This window comes from Anopheles aquasalis, chromosome 3, assembly GCF_943734665.1.
Source record: "Anopheles aquasalis chromosome 3, idAnoAquaMG_Q_19, whole genome shotgun sequence".
Classification (NCBI taxonomy): domain Eukaryota; kingdom Metazoa; phylum Arthropoda; class Insecta; order Diptera; family Culicidae; genus Anopheles; species Anopheles aquasalis.
In genome coordinates this window covers 8,255,004-8,277,500 of record NC_064878.1, presented here as the reverse complement: position 1 = coordinate 8,277,500, position 22,497 = coordinate 8,255,004, and the positions used below count along the sequence as shown (strand labels likewise).

The 22,497-nt window shown below is 49.0% G+C and overlaps 5 protein-coding genes across 10 annotated transcripts in view; 3 read left to right on the top strand and 2 right to left on the bottom strand.

Annotated features, from left to right (window-relative positions):
* Positions 1–2,571, top strand: part of LOC126574556 (6-phosphofructo-2-kinase/fructose-2,6-bisphosphatase) — a 12,616-nt gene extending 10,045 nt beyond the window's left edge. For 2 of the 4 annotated variants that reach the window (XM_050234817.1, XM_050234821.1), the window contains exons 8-9: positions 465–664; positions 1,290–2,134. In XM_050234817.1, coding sequence (XP_050090774.1) covers positions 465–593 — 129 coding nt within the window. In that variant the 3' untranslated portion in view covers positions 594–664; positions 1,290–2,134. Of the gene's footprint in view, positions 1–464; positions 665–1,289; positions 2,135–2,318 lie in introns of those variants that run through there. The other 2 variants (XM_050234820.1, XM_050234819.1) reach the window with 2 other exon arrangements.
* A 73-nt stretch (positions 2,572–2,644) lies between these two features.
* Positions 2,645–9,045, top strand: LOC126574549 (protein transport protein Sec31A). 3 transcript variants are annotated; one of them, XM_050234803.1, is made up of 10 exons: positions 2,645–2,769; positions 3,121–4,377; positions 4,440–4,683; positions 4,755–4,879; positions 5,252–5,305; positions 5,423–5,663; positions 5,733–7,207; positions 7,936–8,439; positions 8,510–8,581; positions 8,657–9,045. In XM_050234803.1, exons 2-10 carry the CDS (start codon positions 3,169–3,171, stop codon positions 8,843–8,845), a joined length of 4,113 nt encoding a protein of 1,370 aa, XP_050090760.1. In that variant the 5' UTR covers positions 2,645–2,769; positions 3,121–3,168; the 3' UTR covers positions 8,846–9,045. The 3 variants fall into 3 exon arrangements, with proteins under 3 accessions (XP_050090760.1, XP_050090759.1, XP_050090761.1); XM_050234802.1 differs by having other exon boundaries at positions 2,659–2,769; positions 3,124–4,377; XM_050234804.1 differs by lacking the exon at positions 5,252–5,305 and having other exon boundaries at positions 2,659–2,769; positions 3,124–4,377.
* On the bottom strand, positions 8,980–10,430 carry LOC126574559 (bcl-2-related ovarian killer protein-like). Its single transcript, XM_050234824.1, has 2 exons — positions 10,211–10,430; positions 8,980–10,137 (listed from the first exon to the last, which is right to left on the bottom strand). The coding sequence occupies exons 1-2, from the start codon at positions 10,403–10,405 to the stop codon at positions 9,424–9,426; spliced, it is 909 nt and encodes a 302-aa protein (XP_050090781.1). The 5' UTR covers positions 10,406–10,430; the 3' UTR covers positions 8,980–9,423.
* A 1,344-nt stretch (positions 10,431–11,774) lies between these two features.
* Positions 11,775–22,497, bottom strand: part of LOC126574558 (bcl-2-related ovarian killer protein-like) — a 29,662-nt gene continuing 18,939 nt past the window's right edge. The window contains exons 3-5 of the mRNA XM_050234823.1: positions 12,425–13,040; positions 12,055–12,363; positions 11,775–11,971 (exon numbers count right to left, since the gene is read on the bottom strand). Of these exons, the coding sequence (XP_050090780.1) occupies positions 11,819–11,971; positions 12,055–12,363; positions 12,425–13,009 (1,047 nt within the window). The 5' untranslated portion in view covers positions 13,010–13,040 and the 3' untranslated portion in view covers positions 11,775–11,818. The remainder of the gene's footprint in view (positions 11,972–12,054; positions 12,364–12,424; positions 13,041–22,497) is intronic.
* LOC126579181 (uncharacterized) lies at positions 17,926–20,953 on the top strand. Its single transcript, XM_050242549.1, has 3 exons — positions 17,926–19,273; positions 20,255–20,520; positions 20,597–20,953. Exons 1-3 carry the CDS (start codon positions 17,926–17,928, stop codon positions 20,951–20,953), a joined length of 1,971 nt encoding a protein of 656 aa, XP_050098506.1.

The following is a 22,497-nucleotide window of genomic DNA, read 5'->3' as shown; positions in this document are numbered from 1 at the left end:
GTCTATTTCACACTCTTGATTAGCACATTTCCTTCTAACACTCTTCCTACGGGAACTCTTCAAATAACACTTCTTTCTTAGTCTGTATGCTTCTGATTAAAGTTGATCTTGTTCTATTAGATGGAGAAGCTGGGGCAGGATCATTGAGTTCTATTGGCCTTTACATACTTCCTCTTGTTTATCTAATAGCACTCCACTAACGGTAATTGGTAGTCACACTTGTTTTAGTGCAAATTTTCAAAACAAAACTTTTCATTTGTTTCACCTTCAATTAATCGATTATGGTTCAATTCCTCCCCTTTTAAATCGCGATCGTTCACACGCGATCGCCTTTCCAAACGCTTTTTTTTTCTTCTGCACTCGTTTCCGTACGCTCCGATCCATCGATCGCGCTGCCCCTTTTCCCATCCACCCGGCTCGTCCGATCCCGCCATATCCTTCCTTTCCGTTTTTCTCTTCTTCAGAACGAGCAGCAGGAGGACGATCTGGACGACTCCTTCGACAGCACCGTCGGCGGTAGCCCACCGAACGGAAAGCAGATCCTTATCAATGGCACGAACGGAGAATGTCGCTTCTTCCCCAACAACTCCTAGAGCCATCTCGAGCACAACAAACACCCACAAAAAACACATTCACAGCCTCACAGCTCTCTTCCCTGGTGGAGGTCGGAACATGTGTACTTCTTGTTTCGTTTATTTTATTTGCTGCTTCTTTTTCCTCTGCTGAATCGCTTTCTATGTTTGCCTGAAATATTCGCTTTACGGAGGAGGGTTTTTTTTTATCTTGTTCTATAATTTGTTAATGCTCCTTCTCTCCGTCATAGGAATGTCATAATCATTACGAAAGAAGCATTGCTTATCATTATTCGTTTTCATAAAGGTGATACGTTTACCGCTGTTTGGTTGTTATGAGGACTGCCTTATTAAGTTTTGTTTGGAAAGTGTTTTTAAAAATTATTTGTATCACGTTCGTTATCATACGGTTGTACTCGTTTATTAAATGGTTAGTTATCGCACAAAAATTGTCTGTACCTATTTGCTCTCTACATATTTACCATTCTGCACATTCCCCCCGCACCTTTTACATCTCTTTAATTGCTGCCCCTATGCTTAACACTCTTTCATCGAGCTTTCGTTATCAGTTGTAGCATTACACATAAAAATGAAAGTGAGCAAAGAACCACCGGGGTCAGAGCGCTTGGTTTGCCTGGGGCACGTGTAGCGGGGCGTTAAGAACACACCACGGCACACGCTAACCGCCCTTTGCTGAATTGGGCATTCTTCTTGCAGGTTCCGGGCCAGCTGGATGCAAAGTTCGTGGGAAAACCGGACCCCAATCCGACGGAAAAGAAGTAGACACGGATAGCACGATCGAACTCTGGCGTTAATGAGCAAAATGGATCGGATCGGAGCAGGGAGTCGTCCTTAAAGATGCATTTGATTCGTTGCCCGAGATCCCCACGAAAAAAAAAAACGTTCCGTTGGAATCAGCCACCAAACGAGCGACGGGTAGCCGGTGTTCTTTGAGGCTAAATAGTGATCCCAGAGGCGATGACTTAAGTTTAGGAACCACCCGTCCCTACATTCTTTTCCGCAATGGCGGCGGCGTAGCATCACTTTCTCATCTGCAGAACAATGCAGAACCACCCAGAACAAACAAACACAAACACCTGTAAATAATATTACAGTGCTGTACTAAGGAAGCTTTATGTTCGTCGAGTTTGTGTTGCTGTGGTTTGCTTTTATATGTTTTTTTACAACAGGCATGATTTCGTGTCACGTGTTATAATACTTTCTATATTTTTTTAAGTTAACATATGTTTTAATACTCTTAGCAATCCCGCTATAATAATAGACCAGAACAAAGTAAGTGTCCCACGCAGAAGGTGTGTAGGAGGGGAAAAAGACAAGCGAGTGCAGAGTTTCTATCGCTGCATTCCACGTGTTACGTTATGCGAAAAGCTCTTCAGTTGGGACATCGCTGTAGGCTAGGGAAGAATCAGAAAAACATGATCTATTATGCGAAAGAAAAAGATGATTGGCAAGGAGGGAGTGCTATGGACTAGGCTGACACAAAAAGTGAAAAGGCTTAATAAAATTGACCAATATCAAGGCAAGACCATAGGAAGTGGAAACTGCGGGTAGGTGTGCTCAATTTTTGTTGGCCTGAAAAATCATAACGCGTGGTAAGTTGTTCGTTGCACGGTTTGCACCAAAGTTGGTGGTTTGTTGGTCGCATTTGCTGTCGTGTTAATTTTCCACTTCAATAGTCTATTACCTTCGTTTTAATGGGACTTTGTTGGTCAAAAATCTTTCTAGAAATTGCCCGCGGGGTTGTGTACCGATCTGATTCTACCGTACGTCGACTGAGGGTGCGCGCTGTTTCTTGGCTCTGTAGCTGTTGTATTGCAAATAGTTGGTAGAAGGGGTGCGTTGTGAAATTGAAATAGAAAGGTGTATTAAAAAGATGATTTTTTTTACAAAAGCCGCAAAACACCCAGAAAACCATAAATAACGGCTTAGAATTACGAACGCTTGTTATTGTGTCGGTGAATTGCAGTAGTATTTGTCAAAAATAAAATCAAACATGGCGGCGAAAAAATGTTCATTTCTCAACCCGTTTAGTTTAAACAGCTTCGAGACAACTCAGAACTGCCACGATACAGAAAAAACAGGTATTTTTATCCGCCGGAGAAAACGAAGCAGAATTGGCCGAAATCTTCTGTATTCGGGGGTTTAATCGGTGTGTTTTTGTGTGTAATCGGTTAAGGTAAGTGCCGGTGAATTGCTTTGCGTATAGTTGTACCCCGGACGCGGCTCCTTTTCGACTGGAACATCCTAAGTTCACGCTGTGGTGCCGCTCCGGTTGAAGAAGTTTTGTCTGTTTTGCTCTTTTTTGGCCAAGTCATCAGTTTTTGTGGTGCAGATTAGAATATGAGGATTAACCGGAGTTATATGAGGATTACTCGACACTTTGATGACGGCATCAGCGATTAGACGGCCAGTTTAGCTTGAGATCAGTGCAGATGTTTTGATCATTAACGGGTCACTGACCCTCTGGATGGCCTAGTTCTTCTAACCCAGTGCCTTCCGGTGTTCCATCCGGTGTTATCTATTCCAGCAGAACGACGCGTGTTGCGAGTGACGGTCCGAAGCAAGCGGCTGCAGGATGAAGGTGAAAGAGCTACAGAAGATGGTGAACGTTGCGTGGTCACCGGCGCAGCAGAGCCCCATCATGCTGGCAGCCGGTACCGCGGCACAGCAGCTGGACGCTTCGTTCAGCACGAGTGCCACCCTCGAGCTGTACTCGATCAATCTGGCCGATCCGAGCTACGATCTCGAACTAAAAGGAACGCAATCGAGTTCGCAACGCTTCCACAAGCTCATCTGGTCACCGTTGGCCGGTAGCGAGGCTGCCGGTGGTGGTGGTGGCATCTCCAGCCCCTCCGGATTGATCACCGGAGGATGCGAGAGCGGTGTGCTGCAGGTGTACAATGTGGCGCAGCTGCTAGCGGGCCAGAATGCGCTGGTAGCGCAACAGGAGAAGCATCAAGGTGCCGTCCGGAGCCTGGACTATAATCCCTTCCAGCACAATCTCGTGGCCAGTGGTGCGTCCGAGTCGGAAATATTCATCTGGGACCTCAACAATACGGCCGTACCGATGAGCCCCGGCGCTAAGGTGACACCCTTCGAGGATGTCCAGGGGTTGGCCTGGAACCGGCAGGTGCAGCACATCCTAGCGTCCGTCTTTCCCTCCCGGTGTGTCATCTGGGATCTGCGGAAGAACGAACCGATCATCAAGCTGAGCGATTCGCAATCACGCATACGCTGGCGTGTGGCACAGTGGCACCCGGAAGTGGCCACACAGCTGTGGCTAGCCAGCGAGGAAGACCAATCACCGACGGTGCAGTTGTGGGACCTGCGGTATGCTACGGCACCGGCCAAAACCTTCCACATCCATCAGCGAGGCGTACTGGGGCTTACCTGGTGCCCGAAAGATCACGATCTGGTCGCTTCCTGTGGAAAGGATAATCGGATCATCTGCTGGAACCAAAACACGGAGGATCCGAACGGTGAAATACTGTCGGAGCTGGCGACCACGAATCAGTGGAACTTTGATGTGGCCTGGTGTCCCCAGAATCCGGCCCTTATTGCCGGCTCGAGCTTCGATGGGAACGTGACGATCTATTCGATCCATGGCGGTGTACATCAGCAGGTGCAGACGAGCAACAAGATTGCCGATTCGTTCCCCGGTATGGAGCATATCGGACACGAACCGATCCCGCAGCAACACGCATCGCAATCGGATGCGGCCGTGTGCAACGATCTCAAGCGACCACCACGCTGGATGCGCCGACCAGTAGGCGCTTGCTTTGGGGTAAGCGAACGCGATCATCAGTTGCGACGTGGGAAGCAATAATCAATCATCTTCTGTTACAGTTCGGTGGAAAGCTGGTTACGTTCAATGGCACAAGCCGCACGGTAACGGTCAACCAGGTCATAACGGATCCGGAACTGGTGCAACGCTCGAACCAGCTCGAACAGGCGCTTGCGGAGGGTAACTTTGTCGATTACTGTCGCCAGAAGGCCGACCAAACGACCGATCAGCATTCGCGGCTCCTGTGGTACTTCTTGAAGGCCAACTTTGAAGCCGATCCACACTCCGAGATGCTGAACCTGCTCGGTATGGATGGTGGTGACGAGGGAACCATTCTCTTGTATCAGCATTTAACGTTACTTTTGCATTCATTTTAGGGTACGAAACCGGTGACATGGTGAGCAAGTTCAAGAAGTACGTGGTCGATTCAGGGAACGATAATGACCAGTCTGGGTCTAATCCGGTCGATGGTCTGAGCGATCAGATGGCTGGCCTGAGTCGGGTGAGTGATTAGTGGTGGCGCATTTCTCTTTTCACCTTTCAGTTACTCGTTTTGGCTAACGAAAAGTCATGGGAATGATTTTGTTTTGATTGGATGTTGACAAGTTATCTTATCAATCGGTTTATCATTCATCGTTTCCATTTTGCTTTTGGGTTTTCTACCAATGATTCTTTCTTTTGTTATGGTTGTGGATTACATTTTTAAATTTGTATCTTCCTGTTTTTGGTTTCTTTTGGATGCATTTGATATGATTTCCATCACGCTTCCATTGCCTAAGAGTGAGGATCGCTCGATTATGATGTGATCTTTGCTTCTTTCTTCTTCCCTTTTTCTCTAATGTTCTTTCGCATTCTGTGGGGCGTGTATGTGCAGAACAATTCCACTGAAACGGAAACCAGTACAACGGATGAGAGCACCGATTTGTCGGTAAGCCGAATTGAATTAACTTGGAAGGGGTCTTGACTGACCAGCATTCACTTCGGAACCATCATAGCAAAGAATTGATTTTGTGCAGTAACTAATTCTCTCTCTATCGTTTCACAGATTACGGATAACAATGCAGTGTTCGATGCTATTGCCGCTTCCACTATTGGCAAACAGCAGGAGGAAGAGAACTCATCGAAGCACAACGGTGGGCAGGAACACTTGCCGTACAAAATCCGTACCGGAGGCGATAAGGAAGGTTTAATTTGTGAGGCTCTGTTAACGGGAAACCTCGAGGCTGCGGTCGAGCTGTGCATGCAGGCAGGCAAAACGAGTGAAGCTCTCATACTAGCGATGAATGGTAAGTGCCATTTGGGAGGAGTTATTGTGTCGACAGGACATCACTAACCATTCCGTGCTCACAATGCAGGTGGATCGGAATTGCTGGCCAAGGTGCAGTATCGGTATCTGCGCAACAACGAGAACTACCTCTCGAATTTGATTTCCGCACTTGTGACCTCGGATTGGAGTGGCGTCGTAGCCCAATGTACGATCGATTCTTGGAAGGAAGCATTGGTAGCGGGTATTACGCATTGCAAGCAACAGCTTCCGTTGCTCTGTGAACAGCTCGGTCAACGGTTACAGTACGAAGCGGGTAGCAACGCCGAGCTCGCCCGGAATGCCATCCTTTGCTACATCTGTGCCGGTAACACCGAGCGCCTGGTGGAAGCGTGGAGTCTTGCGAAGCAAGGCAACGGTGTGAACGGCACTGAATACGGCGAAGACGAGCTGGATAAGAACAACAACAGTAACCGTGATCTACAGGAGCTGGTCGAGGTAGCGATGCTGCTGCAGCGAGCACTCGAGAAGCAAGGCCGTGCCACACAAGCGACGGGCAAGCTGGCTGATCTATTGTCCCAGTACGCACGGTTGCTGGCTGCTCAGGGTTCCCTTCCATCGGCCCTAACGTACGTCGGTAACTCGACGGATCCCGAGTTGGAAGAGCTCCGGGAACGGTTGTACTACGCGCTGGGACACAAGAGCTATGCCGCACCGGCATCCGGTCATGGTCGTGTTGGATATGGTGCTGGTAACACACAGCAACCCACTGCCCAACCACCTTTCAATCCATTGTTCCCAACGATTGGTCAAGCGGCAAAGATGAAGGCCGCTTATGGGCAGCCGCAGCCACCAACGATCCCGCCATCCACGTTGACCTCCGCTACTCTCTCACAGCCGGGTTGGAACACGACTCCGTTCCAGCAACAGGTGCCTCCGGTTGGTGTGCCACCGATCACCACTGCTCCTCTGCCTCCAGCGGTATCCATGATGAAACCTCCGCTAGGACCACCACCATCGTCTTCGTCGATCACGAACGATCATCTTACTCAACCACCACGACCCTCGAGCGTGAGCTCACAATCCGGTGGCTCAACGACACTTGGCCGTGCAAAGTACGTGCTCGATCCTTCGGTTCAATCAGGGCCAACCTATGGCCAACAGCAGAGCTTCTACAATCCGTACCAACAGCAGCAGCAGCAATCGAACAGTGGCCCCGGACCGTACAACACTGCACCAGTGCAGGCCACACAACCGCAGCCCGGTAACTTCTACAATCCGACGGCACAACCTCCTGCACCAGCGCCGGTTGTTCCTCCAGCAAGCAACACCTTTAAACCATTCACACCTGCACCGCTCGTACAGCCAACGTTGAACAACAACGCCAGCTACATATCACCACTCGATCAGCAGCAACCGAACTACGGATATGGTTCTCAACCGGGAGGCCCAGTGCCCAGTTCAACGGCACCACCACCACCGATGGCGAGCCAAATGCAAAAGAACCCAACACCACCACCGGGCTGGAATGATCCTCCGGCACTGAAAGGCACGACGAGACCACAGGCAAGTCCGCGTTGCACATTATTCGCGCCCTGTTCCTCTGTAGCCTCCCGGATAAATCTTCCCGTCCGTGGACACTCGCTCTATCTATCTTTCTATCTATCCTTCTCTGTATCTTTCTATCTGACCGCGTGTAGTATTGCGAACAGTACGAAATGTCCGCGGTGCATGCGGGCACGAGACGCTGGCGGCGTATCATTGATTCGCACGCGACCGATGCTCGAAGCTCGCTCCGTTCCTTCTCGCCTCAGGTTAGCTCTCTCTCTCTCTTGTACGCTGCTCCACCTTTTCGCCTTAGTGCCAGCGTGTTTGTTCTAGCTCTCTCTTTCTCCTTCGCTCTCTCGATTGTCCGTTTTTTTTATCATTATCTTGTTTGAATGCCAGCTTTGCGCGTTGTTCCAGATTCTGCCCTCAAGCAGATCACTAATCTTCCTTTCCCCCGTTCTCCCGTTCTACGGGGGATTGCTAGCTGTTGTTTGTGTTTTTTGTTTGTTTTGTTTCGTTTTGCGTTAAACTAATACCCTGTGTCCTCGCTTACACGGTTTGCTGGTTTGCTTGCCAGCATGCTTCCTCATTTCTCTCAACAACGAGCCTCTGGACCATCTCGCAGTTGTAGTTCGAATTGCTGCGGTTGCTGGTACTGCCTCGAAAGTAGCTGATAGTTGCCACTAGATAGCCTTTTGTGCGACATTTGTGCGTTAATGTTTCTCTTGATTTCTCTTCGATTGCAGCCAAAGGCGGAACCAGCGACGATGGCACCGATCATGTCACCCCTTCCACCGGGCCTGGCACCATCGAATGGGTATCCGGATCCAAACAGCAACTACATTATGCAGCAGCAGCAGCAACAACAGCAGCAGCATACTGGTGCCGGTGGTGCTCAGTACATGGCACCATCGCAACCGAGCAACATGTACGGTGGTGGTCCTGGTGGTGCACCACAGGCAGCCCCTCCGACCACCATCAACTACCAAAACTTCCAGCAAACTCCCCTGGGTGCCGCCATCGGTGGACAGGCACCACCAGTACCGGCACCGATGGGTGGTGGTGTGTTCTATCCCGGGCAGCCGCAGGATGGAATGAACCAGATGCAACCACCGCTGCAACAGCAGCAGCAAGCTCCACCAGCACCGGAACCACCGAAACAGAAGCCACCACTCCCGGAGCAGTACGTCTTCATACAGACCGTGTTCGAGGAGCTGAAGCGTCAGTGCGTGGAATCGGCCGGTAATCCCGTAAGTATGCGGCGTTGGAGAGATGGTATTCGGTGGTCTTATGATTAACGGTCCCTTTTACCTCTTGTAGCAAACGAAGCGAAAGCTGGAGGACGTCTCGAAACGATTGGAATCGTTGTACGATCTGTTGCGAGAGAATAGGGTAAGTGTATCCGAGGGAAGCGATGCTGTAGTCCTCACAAGTTAATCTTTGTCCTTCCTACTTCCCACAAAACAGCTCTCCCAGAACACGCTGAACTCGCTTGCCCAGCTGGTTGGGCTCGTACAAGCCGGTGACTACGCCAACGGAATCGGACTCCACACGCAGATGGTATCCGGTCCCGATTTCGCCCAGATCGCTAGCTTTATGCCGGGCATTAAGGTGTTGCTGCAGTCGGCGATGCAGCTGCAGGTTTATCTACGATAAGCACCGGCACCAGCGGGATTTGGCATTCCAGTTATCGGTGTGGTGCAGGTGCATACATGCGGGGGACGCGCGAGCGCGCGCGCTAATTATTAGAAGCCGTCATCCCGCGGGACAGTGGCCGGAATAACTTGCAATTCATTTGGTTATTATTGTATTTTGATAACGAATAAATAAATCCCATTAACTATTTACACACACTACTCTCAATCCAGCATTACTTTCCGGTGCGTTCGGATCGGATCGAATGGAATGTTCTCTAGGCCCATATTTGTAACCGGTATAAATATAACATCCCAGGCATGGGCGGCCATCAACGTTTCGTGATTTATTTTGCCACTTGTCGCCACTTGCACCTCCTTCTTTGCTCCCTCCGCCACCACTGGTTGCTGATCGCGAGAGTAAACAAACGCCGATTCCATACCGAGCCTCCCTCTCCCATTAATCAACGAACTCCCATGCGATGCCGCGTGTTAAATAGAAACAATAACAAACTAACGTTTAAGCTAAACAACGTCCCCTACCCGCGCCAATTTCAACTATTGCATGCGTCTCCCTCTTGGTGATCCTCGCTGGTAGTGCTAGCTGGAACCGAGGGTGCTGGCGGCTCCGGTGGCAGCAGCAGCAGCAGCGACAGTCGGTTCACTGTTGAGATAGTTGCTGCCGATAAGCTTGAGAAACAGGGACACCAGATAGAGGAGGGCGAGCGTAATGATCGTGATCGTGAGCCAACCGGTCAGCGTAATCTCGGCCGGTTGCGGATACACGTGATCCTGTAGGCCAAGCCAACCGCCACGCTCCACTAGCCAGCTGGCCAGATCCTCCTCGATCACATCGGTTGTACCCTCGATCAGTTGCTGCAGATAATCCGTATGATCCTGCCGCACACAATCAACGGCCAGTCCGCCGGCAATGGCAAAGAGGGAGATCACTTTACCCCACGTTACACCCGTCTTGAACAGATCCTTTGCGACGATATGAAGCAGATAACCGACCGTATCCGGTTCCGTTAGCTCACCCCATGGTTCGTTCGAGATCTGGCGGCTCACGTTCGTGTACAACCGGGGATGCATCCTCTCCAACTCAATCCCCATACCGTGTAGGATGGGAAATGCCTCCCGAACGACGGCACCACCGCCACCAGCGATCAACATCATTCCACTGCCACCACTACCGATTCCAGCGCTCGCTCCATCCGGCACGATCGAGTTGCGCAGCCGCTGCAGGATTTTACGATTTAGCAGCCCGGAACGCTTCAACCGAGCACGGATGTACTCACCGCAGAGACATTTTCCCTAATGGAAACGCAAAAGAAACGATCATCACTCTCTTTGTTATCAATGTGGGCGACCATTACCCTTCACTTACCTGTTGAATCACATCCTGGGTCGTTGTGAGATGCAGCATCTGGTGATGATGGTGATGATGGTTGGAAGCACTGGGGCTGCGTTTGGCCGTATTACCGCGAGGGGAGATGGCCGCGGCTGCTGCGGCCACCGCGGCAGCGACAATCGGTGAGGAGGTCACGGTGCTCGACGGGGTACCTCGTGATGTGCCCGACATCTCTCGATCGCACGATCTTTCTCGATCGCCGTTTGACTCAGGTGTGCATATGGAGCAACAATAACAAGTTCTTGACGATGCACAGGGGAGAATTTAAGTGAGAAACTGGACAAAACCCGAGCTATGCTGTTGTTCGTTATTAAAATCTTTTTTCGTTTGAAATCTGCTATGGATTGGCAGCATTTTCTTTTCAAATAGCTTCATTTTGTGTACTTCAGAAGGACACTTCAAAAGACGTGCTAATTTCTTCTCAACATATTGAAATATGTAGCACAGAACCTTCTTGGTGCATTTTTTAAGTATCTGGCACAAATATTGCCTATATTTTACAAAAGCGTAAAGGTAATCGGCAAAGAGATACGACGAGAAATAATGTCAACTTGATTTATTTTCTAGAGACCTTGCACTTTTAAATGCTATCTCAATTTAAGGTGGGTATTGTCGAGCTTTTGAGAAAACTAAAATTGTAATTTTTACTTTTTGGGAAGGTTAAAAAATTGTGCCCATTTGTTTTGGCCAGCTTTCGTCTAAAATACTCCTCTGTGCGACGACGACGAGTTGATGTTTCGGTGTGCGTACAACATGCGTTATCTCCCTCGGCTGGAGGGTGCCTCCAATAGTGACCACAAGCGTGTCTCGATCGGAAGAAATCTCTAGTAAATCTGTACATTTCGGATTGCAAATAAACAGCAATCCATTTTTAAGTAGATTTTTAGTTGTTTTTCCTATACGGTCCCTCACAATTAATCTAAAGCCTTAGAGTTAATCGTAACCAATTCTTTCGTATTGATCATCATCACATTAAAGCAAAATGATTGGTTCATCATTCCACCAGGTGATGCTACCATTTTGATAGGCATTGTAGGAATACTCCAAGCAATACTAGCAAACATGTGAATCGATCGTGTTCGTTCGAAACTCCACTAATTTACTCCCCTCCCTCAGATAATCCTTTCAAAGGATAAATCGTCAATAAATATTAAAAGGAACTGAACTGATTGATGGATAGAAATTAGAGAGCATGTTAGACTAATTGTTAGAAAGTTTAAAAAGATAATATTGAACAAACCGTGTCGGAATGGAAGGCATTTTGTGTGACTGAAGCATTTGATCGAGCTTTCTTTTTCTGCGATCGGATCATGATTTCGGATGAAACACCGTCTTGTTTGTGAATGCCAGTGAAATAGAAAAATCGAAATAAAATACATAGTACTTAGTTTGGCGGTGCTCACTGAATTTATTTCTGACCGTACTGGGTTCTCATGGGATTTATTTGGAATCAGCTACTCAGGATTAAATTGAAGTGCCTTGTTATTAGATAAATTCAATTACTTCACAATAATAAAGCGACAACGGTGTTTTCGGTGATTTCTGTTTTCCATTTGTTACATTTTATTAACAATTACCAATGGCTTAGGAAGATATGTGGGGGAATAAATATAAACCTAGCGTCTTAAGCAGAAACACCACCACAAACAATCCTATCACACAGCTTGCACCGACCAGGCAGCGACCGGTGAAGGTTATCTCCTCCTGCGGTGGCCGAACCTTGTTCGCCAGACCAATCTGCACAGGGAAAAAGGGATCAAGAAAAGAGCACGAATTAATACAAACATTTCATCTCGCTTTTGCGTTGCTTGCGCCCTTACCCATCCACCGTTCTCCGAGATCCACGTGACGAGCTCATCCTCAATCACGTCCGCCACCCCTTCGACCAGCTTCGGCAGATAGTCCGGGTGGCCCTGCCGGACACAGTCGACCGAGAGCCCACCGGCGATGGCAAACAGGGACACCACCTTGCCCCACGTAATGTCCGCCTTGAAGAGATCGCGCGCGATCGCACTCAGCAGTACCGGGGCCGTTTCGGGCGTTTTCAGCTCACCACGCCCGAACCGCGTCAGTTGCCGGGCGATACCGTTGTAGATCCGGGGATACATTCGCTCCAGCTCTTCCCCAACCTATCGGGATGAAGTACATGAGTTAATGAAAGGACACCACACTCGCTAGTGATCGACTTACGCTCAGAAGTGCCGGGAACACTTCCCGGACGACGTGAATCGACGGTGTCCCCACGATACTTCGGATCCGTTGCAGTCCTAGCTTCCGATTGAACACACCGGACCGTTTGAGCCGGCAACGAATGTACTGACCGCAGAGACATTTGCCCTGCGTGATGATGTCCTGCGATGGGAGAACAGGTTGCTTCCAACCGATCGTGCTGGACAGTTTCCGGGTGACGACGTCACTGACGTTGCTGAGACGCCGTCGTGCGGCTAGGGCAGTGCTGGAAGCGGACAGGGACGTTCCACTCGGTCCATGGCCCATCTCCGGGAAGCCGAGTAACGCCGTGGAGTGTAGGTTGGCGGGGAAGCTGAATTTCCGGCGGGTCAGTATCGGTGCCTGGAGGCGATCCATCGAGGGCAGGTTGGGTGTAAGGGATCCGCCACGTTCGGTTCCATTTGGTCGGTGGCCAGCTGCGCTCAGGTTATCGCTGCTGAGGGAGAGACGGCCTGGGACAAGGCCACCACCACCACCACCACCACCACTGGCACCGTTTGATCCGAGACTTGGAGGTGGGTCCACTTTGAGGAATCCGGTAGACATCGTGATGGGTTTGCAGCTTGGTTTGGCGTCTCTGGTTGAGAAGAAGTTGATAAAAGAAAAAAAGGAAATAAGATTTTTAATGGTTAAATAATGCTCAGAATATGTTCTATATGATCTATTTGAACTATTCAATCGCTTCTAATCAGTCGCATGATCATAGCAGAGGAATAATACAAGTAGCAGCACTAAAATCAAGTCGCTTTTTGACACAACAGCTAGCGAGAGCATCTAGAATTGAATAAACTGATAAGCAGCTGCGGATTATTCTGTCGAAGTACTGGAGAAATGCAATATTTTGTGATATGAGTAAAGGTATTTTACATGTTTTGTTTTGTGATTATTTAAAAACTTTAAAACATTTGCCAAACGTGTTTTCATTTATTTCCGCAACGTATAGAACTATTTGATTATTGCTGTTTTAATATCTAGTAGCCCTAGAGTCTGTTATGATGACATTTCGTTCAGTTTTCTGTTGGCAATCTAGCTCAACTCGTTTTATAAACAGTTTACCAAAAAAGCAGACAAAAAGGGTATTTACGTCGTGCGGTAGTGCAGTTTGTTTAATAAAATTTGAAAGAAACAATACATTATGGCAAGTAAGTAACCGAATACCATCGAAGGAATGTTCCAGGAGGTGCACATTTCAATCCATTCCTGCCATGAGAACAAACATGCACCATCCACTGAGCCTTGCCCACACCTGCCACCGGCTAAAAGAACCCGGATCTTTCCGGATATCATATCCAGCAGTATCCACGGTTCAATATCGCACCGGCGCACCCATCACCACCAGCAAGCGCTGATCGATTGATTGATCAAAAGCAAACGGTACAATGTATGTTGCCGAGCCACAACCGATCGCAGCGTAAAAAGCAAAGCGAAGAAACCTGGACATAAAAATCGAACACGCGCCAATCTGCTTCCATGCCTTATTTAGAGCCCCACCACTCCGGACGAGCAAACAAAGCAAAGAAAGTCCACTGGTGGTGGCTCCCCGAGCCCCTCGAGATGAAGTAACGTAGGTAGCATGTCAACGATTATGTTCCCGTGGCCGAGCGATGGGATCTGTCGATCACGATAACAAAAAAAAAAAGTGGACGCACAGAGAGCAACAGGTTCAACCGATCGTTGAAGTTGTTGGCCGCGATCAGGGAGACAGAGAGGTAGAGAGGAGCAAAAGCAAATAAGGCACGAAGATGACGAGATAAAGAGACAACGATCTTCGACCTGCAAACGACCATAACGGCGTGGTTCGATCGATCGATCGATCGATTGCTGGTCGCTGGAGGTTTTGGCAGGCGGCTCGCGTCAGCTCCCACCACATGGTAGGCATGATTTTTGGGCAGCCGTGCATTCCAGCGCGCCATTCCGTCTACGGCGGCCGTGGTTGAAGAGCAGAAGATCGGCTCCATTGCCTCGCGAGCACTCTTGAAGCGGATATTGACGTCAAATCGACAGATAGCTGTCTGTGCCGCGGAGAGCTCCGCTTGTTAACGGTCCAATCGACTGTCTGTGGTCACTCCCGTGATCTTGTAATGCTTGGAACCGGTTACATGACTTCTAGGCTTCACAACAAAACCATTGTGGTTCGCAGAATTGCAGTTTTGTGAAAAGAATTCGAAGGTGCAATCCAAAACCATGTGTTCCGTGGAAACAATTCAAGCGGCTGCAGCTTACTTGTGCCCCCTGGACACGTTCTCATCCGTGGCAAAGTGATCTCGTGGGCCTCTGGCAGGCTGGCTGGCTGGCTGGCTGGCTGTGTGAATGGAAAATTGAAATGTTTTCCATGTAGTCCCGGACCGCCCTCCTATCATGTATCGCGCGGTGCAACAACGAATAGCATTACCATCATCACCCCCTCGAGGAGGGGGTTGCAATTTGCAATTTATCCTCCCTCGGGGCCACGCACGCACCATCGCACGAGCATAAGAAGGCGGAGATTGTTCCGCCGAACAAAACGGCCGCCTTGGCGTGGCCAACCCCCGACCAAAGAGCCCAAGCCAAGAGTCAAGTGCTCCGCCCCGAGTGGAGTGCATACGGTGGAGTGTGGGTTGCAGCGACATAAAACATGCTCTCTCACCATCGGATCGAAAGAACATAGATCCGAAACGATGCGCGATCGTACGGGAAACGCGCACCGCACCGAGCCAGATAGCGATCTACAGGCGGTCGTCGATTGCTTAATGGAAAAGGTGGTCGTGATCCGGTTTATGCATATTCCAATCAGACCTCCCCACTGGCAGGATGTGAGCAGAATCAGGGATTTAACACAGCTCACTATGGGCTCGCACGTTCGTTCAAAGCGCAGAAGATGAAGAGCGCTTTTGGCCAAACAAAACAAAGTCAGCACACTGTGTGGCCCTTGGCGCAATGCAAAATAAACAAGCATAAACATGCGCCGCCGGAACATGCGCTTAAGCACCGTGCTGGCTCAATGTTTATTTACGGCCAACGCAACCGGAGCAGCAATTGCGCAACGCATCACCTGTAATTATAACATTATTAAGATTTTATCACATCTTAATGTAGCCGGCGGCAGTGTGTGGGCCTCGGCCTTTTTTTTATCGTCCCTTACTTATTCTCTCAACTACCCTTCCTCCAACGGACGACGACGACGACACGCTAGAAGTGGAATGTTATTTTATGCGAAACGTTTTATTGAATCTTGATGCTGGGCGACCGTCGGCGGTGGTCGCGTGACACCGTTGATCGTGCGGTTCCAGGGCAAAACGGACCGTTTAGCGGATGCTGCAACACGCGCAGCCCTCTCTCCTCCCCCTCCCCCCAAAAAGGAGGAGTTTGCTGATAGACAGATTGGACTAGCGCTAAAGTGCATGCATGCGCTGGATGAGCAGCGAGACCGCTTGGGATTGAATTGTATCGCAGATGAGATGACCCGAAGGAGAAGAGGGAAGGAAAGGATATGGAAACAGCGGGAGTGAAAGGTAATTAACACGCACGCAAACGGACATTCCGTACGGCCGGAACTCGCACTTGCCGCACCGGTAATTGGAATCGAACCCGATTTGATGATAACGATTGAAACGCGGTGCGCTGTGCTGGTACCGTTTCTGTTGCTGCCATGCCATGCCGTGGCCATGTGTGCGCATGTGTAGAGTGGTGTCGATCGAGGCGTCAACGGAAATGAGAGACCATCGTTAATGAGATCGTTCTTGTTTTAACTGCGTGTTTTTGTGCTGGATCAACCTGCGAGTGTGACTCGGACACGATGCGATGCGCGAGGTGGTTCCTGGGGACGACAGTTGTGCAGTGACTTTGCCAGTCGTTGCCTCATGTTTGCATCAATCTGTATTCAACCATTATTGGTTCGCTTTCCTGGGTTTAGTAACACATTTTTAAATAATAAGTTTCAATACGTTGGATGCACGTTGTACCAGAATGCATGTAAAGAGGAAGAGAAGATCACGACCGATAGCTGTTAGGGAAGCTCAAATAATTAATTTTTCTGGTCTATGCCTTCTAGAGACCATTTTATATGACTTTTCTTTGACTTAACTTATAGCAAAATGCTTTTAGGCAGTTTTAAACAACTCTATACTGTTACAAACTATCACTTGAACATTTATGATCACGCTGCCATTTATGATTTGCTAGAAAAATGCGCGTGAAACTGGTTTTAGTACCTTATCCTGTGGATAATGTATCGAAATTAGTGCTTATAAAACTGCAAGGAATCACATTATCAACCACGAGAAAAAATAAATAAACAGCAGCGTATCACGCTCATATTGAGCACAGTGATAAATTCCAATGAAACCTAACGATCGGTTGATAATTAAGAAAGTATGGAAGACCTAGGTTAATATTTAAAGAACCACGAAGTAGTCTCCTCGTTAGCTTCATTCGCCACTTGTGATTGTATTTTATGTAAATCCTGAACGGCATAAGACGGTCAGCTTGTTGATCTAAATCAGAGTCACCACCACTTTATTTAACATTTTTAGGTGACAGTAAAAAAGGAGAGCAATTGGAACATTGCCATTGTCACATGGATGGAATTTCTACCGCCACGAACGCAACATCCGTTTATTCACTTGGCAGAACACGCTCGCGGTGGCCTATGAATGTCCCATTAAACGGGGAGAAAGCTGGTGCAAAATCGTGCAAATCCTCCCATTTGACGTGCGCCCCGCAGTTGCCAGTGCATTCCCCGAGGCATGATCCGTCACGTTTCCGTTGCGCGCGGCCCAAAAATTACATTTCTCGATTGCCGCAGCCACACCACCGGGGAAGGTTGAATGAAATCGAAAATGCGCAGGTCGCGCACGCCCAGGAAGAAAAACGGTACAGTTCTCGGTTTTTTTTTGGCACGGAATGGTCGGAGAAATTCGGTCCCAAGGGTTTGTCACGATTCGGGAGTGTGTGGCCATTGATTTCATAAAAAAAAAACATGCAACGCATCGTGACGGGGGTTCGTTTCGGTTGAGCGTCAAAATGTTTTGACGTACGCATTCGCACATACACTCGCACACATACATTCGGTGGCCACACACATACACTGGTGCTCCACCTGGAGTGGCCAGGCCATGCACGCTGATACTCCGATCACGAGGAAGCGACAAAGGGGTTCGTCTCCCATTTGACGCGGCGTCTGTCGCGGCGTTGAAGTCTTTTGAATTGAAATCGAAAATATCAAGCGACGAATTGCGACTTGCGATGCGTGATCGTGCAGTGGTGGTGTTGGTGGTTTTTTGGTGATTAAAATATTCTTTCCTTCTCCTACCACCCCCCTACCCCCCATTTTTTCCTCCTCCTCTTTCTCCCCATCCTGTGTGACAGTTTGAACCCGAAAAAAATCGTGCTGGACACTCGGTCTTTTCGGCGGGAAATTTGTTATAAAAACCCTCCGTTCGCTCCCGATCAGGAGTCAGTTTGGTTTGTCGGTTCATTTCGCGATGTTTCACCACCGTTCCCGGGTTCTAGTGCTGTACTTCGCCTTGGGAGCAGTGCTTCAGTTACAAACCATCGGTGCCAATCCGACAATCGGTGGAAATGGTGCACTGTTTGCGGCTTCGATCACACGCGCTCTCGTGCCCCCGAGAAGGGATGCACTCCTACTAGGATCACCCTCGAGGGTGTACGGAGGTGTGCTGGCGACACAACAACCGGAAATTATTGTGAACCGTGGCCCAACAACGAGCGTTCCTCCACAGCGCGATAGTGACGTTAGTTCGGGACCATCCCGGGGATACAATTATGATCCTCCCAGTGGCGGATATCTTCCACCGGACTCGTTGATCCCACCTTTCGCTGATGAACCACAGCCACCCTCGATTGGGAGCAGTTATTTACCACCGCAAGCACCGCAACAGGACATTCCGGCAGCTGATGAACCCGTTTATGAGTCTCCTGTCGGCGAGTATCTTCCACCGCCGGAAGAACAACCGCCACAACGGGATGAGCCACCAGTGTTTGTGGTCTCGACGCCTCCGTCTCCCCAGGATGTTGGCTACAATTACAATGTTCCAACGACCACCACAACCACCTTCGTGCCACCGTTTGCCGATGAGGGCGTTCCGGAGGTGAACGATACCGGTGAAGGAGGATATCGGTACGATCCTCCGGCCAGTATTTATCTTCCTGCTGGCACCTCAGTTGGCCGCTCACTACTCCGCGATGATGTACCTGGGGATGGTGCATCATCCGGACGTCCATCACCCATCCGGTTGCAGCTCAACGAACTGTCCTGTCTCCGTAACAGTGGAGGTTTCTTCCGTGCATCGCTCACACTCCAGAGTGCGATCGATAGTGTTCCGTTGGTGGATACCGATAGTGACGTAGCTGGTGATGCGAGTGGCTGTGAGGTACGTCTCGATCAATCTCGGCTCCTTCTCGACATCCCTTCGTCCGACTTTGCCCGGTGTGGTGTCATTCCGTGCGCGACCGTTAGTGGAGGACGCCCGGAACTGTGTCTTCGGATACGTTTTCCGGCCATTGCTGGGATGCGGACTGCGCTGGATCCGGTTCTTACACTCCAGTGTCGCATCCAGCAACGTATCGTTGCCCGGACACACTCGTTGAGGCTCGCGGTGGCGAATGATCCTCAGGCAATCGGACGGAGTGCGAGCTCCACGTCGACGGCATTCGCTGTCGGTGGTTCCCAGCGTCCTTTTCGATCGCAGCTCGGTATCTTTCGGCGTCAAACGGCGGGTAGTAGTGGCTTCACACGACCCCTTCAACCGGGTGGTGCGGTTGTGCTCGGTGAGGAGCTGATGCTCCGGACACAGGTTTCCGCTGGTGATGGTAAGAGGAACTACGGATTTTTTTTTTAATTTTTATTACTGTGTTCCTGTTCCTGAAAGATCCTGTTTTATTTCTTCTAATCAATTTCGTCCTCCCGTTCCCCACTTCATGTGATGCATTTGCGGCAACGAATTTTCCAGCTTTGGAAACACTTGCAAAAGACAACTTTAGGGATGGCCATCAGTTCCTTCTTTCTTTACAGCCGCTTGAATCTGTTCTATCGTTTCCAAACGATGTCCCAGGAGGAGTTCTTTGACCTTTTCTTAATAGCCAAATGTCACATGGTGCTAAATCAGGTGGAAGCGATGGCTTTGGAACGATATGAGTTGAGTTTTTGGCGAAAAAGTCACAGATAACCAACACCAGTCGTTGGTACTAACGCTACCGGTCCAGTGCTGACGCGTTTGAGGCCCAAAAAAGGTTTTCAAAATGTTATTGATAAATTATCCTAATATGCCAATATCATCAGCAAGGTCTCTAGTTGTTAATCGACGGTTTTGCAACACATTTTTCTTTTATTTAACGAGTCGATTTTTTATTAACGAGTCGTTGTTTGTTAGGCGTTGGGCCTTGTCTATTGACGTTGATGGTCGCCTAGGACGTTCTTATCGTTTTCAACACGTTCCTGCGATTCCTAATAGTCTTTTTACCACTCATAATCATTTTTATTTAACTTAGCGTAGTCACCAACGGCTTCCTTTATCATTCCTTACTTCAAATTTTGCGCAAATTCTTTGCTCAACTACTTTCGAACTATCAAAAACCAAAGAATTCGCTTTTAGTAGCTCACAAGAAAGTTCATATCTCAAATACTAATTATTTTGACGTAAAACTTGGCATAAATGTGAATCAAAGTACATGAAAAAACCAACAAAAAAAAAATACGAGAGCTAAAATACACGACCAAATAGAGTTCCCATTCATCTTACTTTCACAGTAGTATTTTCGTTAGTGACCTCTGATTCTTTTTTCTTGTCACAGGATGGAATTTTACGCGCCTTTCGGACGTGGTAATGCAACGGCTATCACCGACCGGGACCGTTCTTAACTCCGCATCGCTCGTTACTGCCAGCGGTTGCCTGAATCCGTTGATGCGTGCCATCAGCCCCGTGGCGCCGGTGTTTGAGGCACCGCTCGGTTATCGGCTCGGTTTTCGGGCGGCCATGTTCCAGGGAATGCGCAGCGGAGATGAGATGATCCTGCGAGTCCGCATCATCGGTTGTGTCGATCGGCGCGAGTGTCTTGTGGTGAGTTCGCCCAGGGATCTTCTTGGAGTTGCCTTTATCAACGCTTTGGTTTTTCTCCTTCATTTTCCACGCCCAGGAAAACTGTGCAATAGCTCGCTCGAAACGAGAAACACTCGAAAAGGACAGCGACGAGACGGAACAGACGACGGCCACGGTCGATACGACAACGACGGTGGTTCCGTTGCTCACCGAAACGGCTTCGATCGCGTTCCGCATAATGTTGCCCCGGAATGGTACTTCCGGAGAGGAGCCACTGGAGAGTGAGGGTGATCAGGAGCGGCTGTCTGCTTCCCATTCCACACAATCGCTGCTCTGGATTACGGTCGGTGCGACCGTGCTGCTCGTCATCGGTGGTCTGGCGCTGGTGTTGCTGCTGCTCGTCTTACGCCATCAACAGCGGCGTCCCACTTACGATGAGTATCGATCGGATTAGCGGCCCGGCACGGAACGGAAAGTGAACGTGATGTGAATGATCGATCGATGACCACCACCAGACGACGTAGATGATGAGACGTGCCACGGTTATTAGTGATGCGAGACAGACGATTGAGGCTACTGCCGCTACTGAGGCATTCTCGTCAGTTCTCTCTCTGTCCCAGGGGAGGCTCACGAGGTGGAGTTGTAGCAACATAAGAGGAGCGAGAAGAGGAGGAGGAGGGTCCACTGCAAAGCTGTTAAGTGAGTTATTAAGCCGCGCGCAAAGAATGTCTCCTCGGCATCGCACCAACCAACACGGCGCTCCGCTTCTCATCAGCTTCAGGCTAAAAGGGAAAGGGAAAAAGGTCAGCAAAAAACAACGGGGGAAGTCTCAAGGGATTGCCACCGATCAGAGACAGAAAAAAAGGAGCCAGAAGAGTGAAACGATTCGTGGCCAGTGAGGACGGGAGGTGGCGGGGGGTGGTCTGCTTAATGAAATCGCCGCCGAGATCGGTTCTGAGGTTGCATTGCACGATGCACACAACGGTGTGCAGCATGTAGAGCAATGCAGCGAGGCAGGACCATGACCACCAGCATCACGACACGATTGTTGCTGCGGCTGCCGCTTCTCCTGTTGTGTGACTGGCGTCTTAAAGGGACAGACCGCGTACGATGCGTCGTGCGTGAAGCATTGTGAAGCACTCTTTTTGTGTGCTCTGGCGATTTTGCAAGCGCAGCGCAACAATCGCAGAAGCGCGAGCGGTGGATGTCCTTTTTTATGGTATGAGTCACATACACGCCAAGCACCGACGGACCGACGGTCGCGTGAAGCGTGATTAATTATTTATTTTAAATTATGAAACCACCCGACAAGTGACAAGTTATGGTTGATGGGGCTCGATGATCGGTGCCCGCGGAGCAGCTGACTGGCAGGCAGGAAGGCAGGCTTTTGATGTGTTTCATCTTGTTGTGCATTCCGTTGGTGCAAGAATGGCACCTAGCTTCGCGTATTTTAAGTAATGTATTACGTGGTGCCGCTTTTGAAGTGAGCCCTTCTTGTTGTTAAAATAAATGAGTATTTTTTATGGACAAAGTGTGCTACACATTTTCTCTATCTTTCAGGATTTTTTGGAGATTTGGATTCCAATCAGTAATGGAATTTTCGATTTCCTTGTAAAAATCAAATCCCCTGACGTGTTTAATAAAATGTTAAATTTCTTCTTTTAACTCTTTTCTTCTGCAATGTTGAATACATTGAACATGCAGTCAGCTTCAGACGCATCGACTAGGCCTGCTTGAGAACTATATTGCCAAGATTAACACTCTTTACGAGCCAAACTGCCTTATTTTAGTATATTCCGACCACATATTTCTTTTCACTTTGCTTTGTTCTTATTGTCCCTGTAAAACATTTAGCATTCTCTTTATGCTGCATTAGCTTTAGATTGCTTTAGCTACATTGCTAGTTTTCCGACGTACCATTCATTTTTGAAGTATTATTATCTTAGAAAAGTACTACTTAATGCTTAATTTGCTACCAATCGTTCAACTTTACTGCAT